This window comes from Nicotiana sylvestris, chromosome 2 (genome assembly GCF_000393655.2).
Source record: "Nicotiana sylvestris chromosome 2, ASM39365v2, whole genome shotgun sequence".
NCBI classification, from domain to species: Eukaryota; Viridiplantae; Streptophyta; class Magnoliopsida; order Solanales; family Solanaceae; genus Nicotiana; species Nicotiana sylvestris.
The window spans coordinates 77,268,796-77,274,310 of NC_091058.1; the positions used below are offsets into that span (position 1 = coordinate 77,268,796).

Below are 5,515 nucleotides of genomic sequence, written 5' to 3' on the forward strand. Positions count from 1 at the left end.
TACCCAAATATAATGGGACTACCGATCCCAACGAGCATGTTACTTCATATACATGTGCCATCAAGGGTAACGATTTTGAAGATGATGAAATTGAATTTGTGCTGTTGAAAAAGGTCGGAGAAACCCTTTCAAAGGTAGTAATGATTTGGTATCACAACCTGCCACCAAATTTCATAGACTCATTTGCCATGTTAGCAGATTCTTTCTTAAAGGCACATACCGGGGCCATAAAGGTCACAACAAGAAAATCGGACCTTTTCAAGGTAAGACAAATGGATAATGAAATGCTGAGGGAGTTCTGTCCCGATTTCAAATAGAACGCATGGAGTTGCCACCAGTCATAGATGATTGGGCCATTCAAGCTTTCACCCAAGGGTTGAACGAGCGGAGTTCGATAGCATCATGTCAGTTGAAACAAAATTTGATCGAGTATCCAACTGTAACTTGGGCAGATGTGCACAATCGAAATCAATTAAAGATCAGGGTCGAGGACGACCAATTAGGAGCCCCTTCCGATTTAGTACATCCAAATAGGTAGGCAGTTAACACCCAGAGGGACGTCGATAGAGAGCCAAGGTCGAACAGAGAACGATATCAACCATATACCGCAGATCGAAGAAACAATGGTTCAGGATGCAACTCCGCCCGAAATGATCGAGGACAGAATTCTCGGGGACTTATGAGCAAAAGTGGTTTTGATAAGTATGACGATCCCACAGAGGAACCTCGGTTATCAAAATATAACTTTAGCATCGATGCATCGGGCATTGTTTCGACAATCAGAAAGATCAAAGATACTAGGTGGCCCAGACCCATACAGACCGATCCTTCCCAAAGAAAACCAAATTTGATGTGCAAGTTTCATGTCACACATGGTCACAGGACCGAGGATTGCAAGCAATTAAGGGAGGATGTAGCCCGTCTATTCAATGAGGGCCATCTTCGAGAGTTCCTCAGTGATCGGGCAAAAAATCATTTCAGAGAAAGGGATACCAATAGGAAAAATGAACAAGAGGAACCCTAACATGTCATTCACATGATCATCAGTGGGGTCGACATTCCACAGGGACCCATATTCAAACTCACTAAGGTATCAATAACTAGGGAAAAATGAACCCGAGATTATGTGCCCGAAGGCTCGCTATCATTCAACGACGAAGAAGTAGAAGGCATTTCTCAGCCCCACAATGACGCTCTGGTAATTTCTATCTTATTAAATAAAGTTCAAGTTAATCGTGTTTTAGTGGATCCAGGTAGCTCGGTGAATATCATCCGATCGAGGGTCGTGGAGCAGCTCGGCCTACAAGATCAAATCTTGCCCGTAGCTCGGGTCTTAAACGGCTTCAATATGGCCAGTGAAACAACTAAATGAGAGATTATTCTACCGGTGAACATGGCTGGAACCATTCAAGATACCAAGTTCCACGTGATCGAGGGCGATATGAGGTACAATTGGATCCACAATATGAGGGCGGTCACTTTGACTCTCCACCAAATGATGAAATTCCTAACGTCAGATGGTGTAAAAATAGTATACGGGGAGCAGTATGCTGCAAAGGAAATGTTGGCGGTCGATGAGGTAACACCGATATCGACGTTATCAACCTCGGAAAGGTCGAGCATAAAAGGTAAACAAGAAGCCAAATAGCAATCACAGCCACCAGCCTCGACCGAATCGGGGAAGCAGGATATAGAAGAAGGAGAAAAGGATTTTCTAAACCCTCGAACTTTTATTGTTCTCGAAGATTCTGACGCTACCAAATCAACTGTCGAAGAGCTAGAACAGGTTATATTGATCGAGTACCTGCCCGAGCGAAAGGTATACCTGGGAACGGGATTAACCCCTGAACTCAGGAAAAATCTTATTCAATCTTATTGATAACATAGATTGTTTTGCTTGGTCCCATTTAGACATGACAGGGATCCCATCGAAGATAATGATGCATCGGCTAAGCCTGAACCATAGGTTCAAACCGGTGAAGCAAAAGAGAAGACCCCAGTCCGAGGTAAAGCACGCATTCATAAAGGACGAGGTAACTAAACTTCTCAAAATAGGGCCCATTCAGGAGGTGGAATATCCCGAATGGTTAGCCAATGTAGTCATAGTCCCTAAGAAAGGAAACAAACATAGAATTGTGTAGATTATAAAGATTTAAACAAGGCATCCCCCAAAGATTCTTTTCCACTGCCTAACATCGATCGCATGATCGACTCCATGACTGGCCACGAGATCCTTACCTTTCTCGATGCCTATTCCGGGTATAATCAAATTCAAATGAACTTGGAAGACCAGGAAAAGACTTTATTTATCACCAAGTATGGAATATATTGTCATAATGTAATGTCCTTCAGGCTAAAAAATGCAGGAGCTACTTACCAACGCCTAGTAAATAAAATATTCGAAGAACAAATATGTAAGTCAATGGAAGTTTATATCGATGGCATGCTAGTTAAGTCCCTGCGCGGAGAGAACCATTTGGCTTATTTGTAGGAAACGTTTGAGATTTTGAGGAAATATAACATGAAGCTCAACCCCGAGAAATATGCTTTCGGGGTCGGTTTGGGGAAATTTCTGGGCTTCATGGTGTCGAATCGGGGGATCGAGATCAACCCCGATAAAATCAAGGCCATCGAAGACATCACTGTCGTGGACAGTGTAAAAGCCGTGCAGAGGCTGACTGGACGGATAGCCACTTTAGGCCGATTCATCTAAAGGTCATCTAATCGAAGCCACAAATTTTTCTCTCTACTAAAAAAGAAGTACGATTTCGCCTGGACCCCGGAATGCCAACATGCATTAGAGGAATTAAAGCGATACCTGTCGAGCCCACCACTTCTTCACACTCCAAAGGTAGATGAGAAACTTTACTTGTACTTGCCAGTATCGAAAATCGCGATAAGTGGTGTCCTAGTTCAAGAAGAGAAAGGTACGCAATTTCCCATTTATTATGTAAGTCGCACCTTAGGATAAAGAGAAACTAGATATCCAGACTTAGAGAAATTGGCACTTGCACTGATAAGCGCTTCTAGAAAATTAAAACCATACTTTCAATGTCACCCATATGCATGTTAACCACTTACCCACTTCGTAATATTTTGTACAAGCCTGAACTATCCGGCCGATTAGCCAAATGGGCCGTCGAACTCAGTGGGTACGATATCGAGTATCAACCCCGAACTGCCATGAAGTCTCAAATTTTAGCGGACTTCGTGGCCGATTTCATGCCAACCCTCGTACCCGTTGAAAAGGAACTCTTGTTAAAATCGGGCACATCATCAGGGGTATGGACCTTTTTCACAGACGATGCTTCGAATGTGAAGGGGTCCGAGCAAGGCATCATTTTGAAGCCGCCCACGGGTAGCACTATTAGGTAGTCTATCAAAACTTCTAGGTTGACTAATAATGAGGCCGAGTACGAGGCCATGATTGCAGGTCTCGAGCTAGCTAAAAGCTTGGGAGCAGAAGTCATTGAAGCCAAGTGTGACTCTTTACTGGTGGTGAACCAAGTAAACAAAACCTTCGAAGTTCGAGAGGATAGGATGCAAAGGTATTTTGACAAGCTGCAGGTAAATTTGCACTGTTTCAAGGAATGGAATTTACAACATGTACCTCGAGAACAAAATAGTGAGGCCGATGCACTTGCAAATTTGGGGTCACCGATCGAGGAAGACGAGATCAGCTTGAGGACTGTCGTTCAACTCTCGAGATCCGTGATCGAGGAAGGTTATGCCGAGATAAACTCTACAAGCCTAACTTGGGATTGGAGGAATAAATATATTGAATACTTGAAGAACGGAAAGCTCCCATTGGACCCTAAAGAGTCGAGGGCCCTGCGAACCAAAGCTGCTCGATTCACATTGGCTGAAGATGGAACATTATACAGACGGACATTCAATGGACCATTGATAGTATGTTTAGGACCAGGAGACACCGATTATGTTTTACGAGAGGTCCATGTAGGCACTTGTGGGAACCACTCCGGCACCGAATCATTGATTCACAAAATCGTTATAGCAGGAGACTACTGGGATAGCATGGAAAAAGACGCTAAGGAGTTTGTTTGAAAAACTGATAAATGTCAAAGGTTTTCACCGATGATCCATCAGCCCGGAGAACAAATTCATTCAGTCCTATCCCCATGCCCATTCATGAAATGGGGTATGGATATCGTTGGCCCTCTGCCATCAACCCCAGGTAAAGCTAAGTTCAATTTATTTATGACTGACTACTTTTCTAAATGGGCTGAAGCGCAAGCATTCAAGAAAGTGAGAGAGAAAGAGGTTATAGACTTCATCTGGGATCACATCGTATGTCGATTCGGGATACCCGCCGAAATAGTGTGTGATAATGGAAAATAATATATCGACAACAAAGTAACGAAATTCCTCGAAGACCACAAAATAAAAAAAGATATTATCAACGCTGTATAACCTTAGTGGTAATGGACATGCCGAATCGACGAACAAGACTATCATTCAAAACCTAAAGAAAAGGTTGAACGACGCTAAGGGGAAGTGGAGAGAAAATCTACCCGAAGTCTTTTGGGCATATCAAACAACATCAAAGTCCAGTATGGGGACAACCCGTTCTCTTTAGTATATGGCTCAGAAGCCTTGATTCCAGTTGAAGTCAGGGAACCCAGTACCAGGTTTCGACATGCAACAGAAGAATCAAATCACGAGGCTATGAATACTAGTCTCAAATTATTGGATGAAAAATGAGAAGCCGCACTAGTTTGAATGGCCGCACAAAAGCAACAAATCAAAAGATACTACAATAGGAGAACCAACCTTCGTCACTTTAGATTCGGGGAATTAGTCCTGAGGAAGGTCACCATCATTACTCGAGATCCTAATGAAAGGAAGCTCGGCCCAAATTGGGAAGGACCCTACCAAGTCCTCGACATCGTCGGAAAGGGATCTTATAAGATCGACACGATGGATGGCGAACAACTACCTAATAATTGGAACATATCACTTCTCAAATGGTATTATTGCTAAGACATCGAGACCTCAGGTTTTAAAGCACGCGTTTCACTCTTTTTCCCTTAGATCGGTTTTTGTCCCAAATGGGGTTTTCCGGCAAGGTTTTTAATGAGACAACAATTATGTGCTACCTGAGGAAAATTCAACAGTATCCAAGGATTCTTTACAATCAACCTCGAATACTGGGGGCATCATCCTCGAATGTTATATTTTCGAGGAGAGTACTTCATGTCAAAGGATCTCGATAGGGAAACTTTGTAATAGGTCAAACGGTCAAATGAACTGTGTCCATATAGATTAGTTGAGCCCTGATGGCAAAATGTGTACGCACGTATAAATTATTCAAAGAAGCATTCTTTCTATATCAAACATCTTGTGTCTCAAAGAAAATTTTCTACTATACGATCTTCATACTTATGATTTTGTAAGAAATGGCTCAAGGTCCAAGCGCAAATATGCCTCGAACACTCGGGGACAGTCGTCAACGATCGGCATATTCTAGTTATATAAACTCAAATTCATAAAACCT

The 5,515-nt window shown here is 42.7% G+C and overlaps 1 protein-coding gene across 1 annotated transcript; it reads left to right on the forward strand.

Annotated features, from left to right (window-relative positions):
- Window positions 1-3,540: 3,540 nt before the first annotated feature.
- LOC138885106 (uncharacterized) lies at window positions 3,541-4,065 on the forward strand. Its single transcript, XM_070166005.1, has one exon. The coding sequence runs from the start codon at window positions 3,541-3,543 to the stop codon at window positions 4,063-4,065; it is 525 nt and encodes a 174-aa protein (XP_070022106.1).
- Window positions 4,066-5,515: the final 1,450 nt, after the last annotated feature.

Excerpts from the sequence above, each read along its gene's own strand:
- LOC138885106 (XM_070166005.1), top strand. The coding sequence starts at position 3,541 with ATGCAAAGGTATTTTGACAAGCTGCAGGTAAATTTGCACTGTTTCAAG.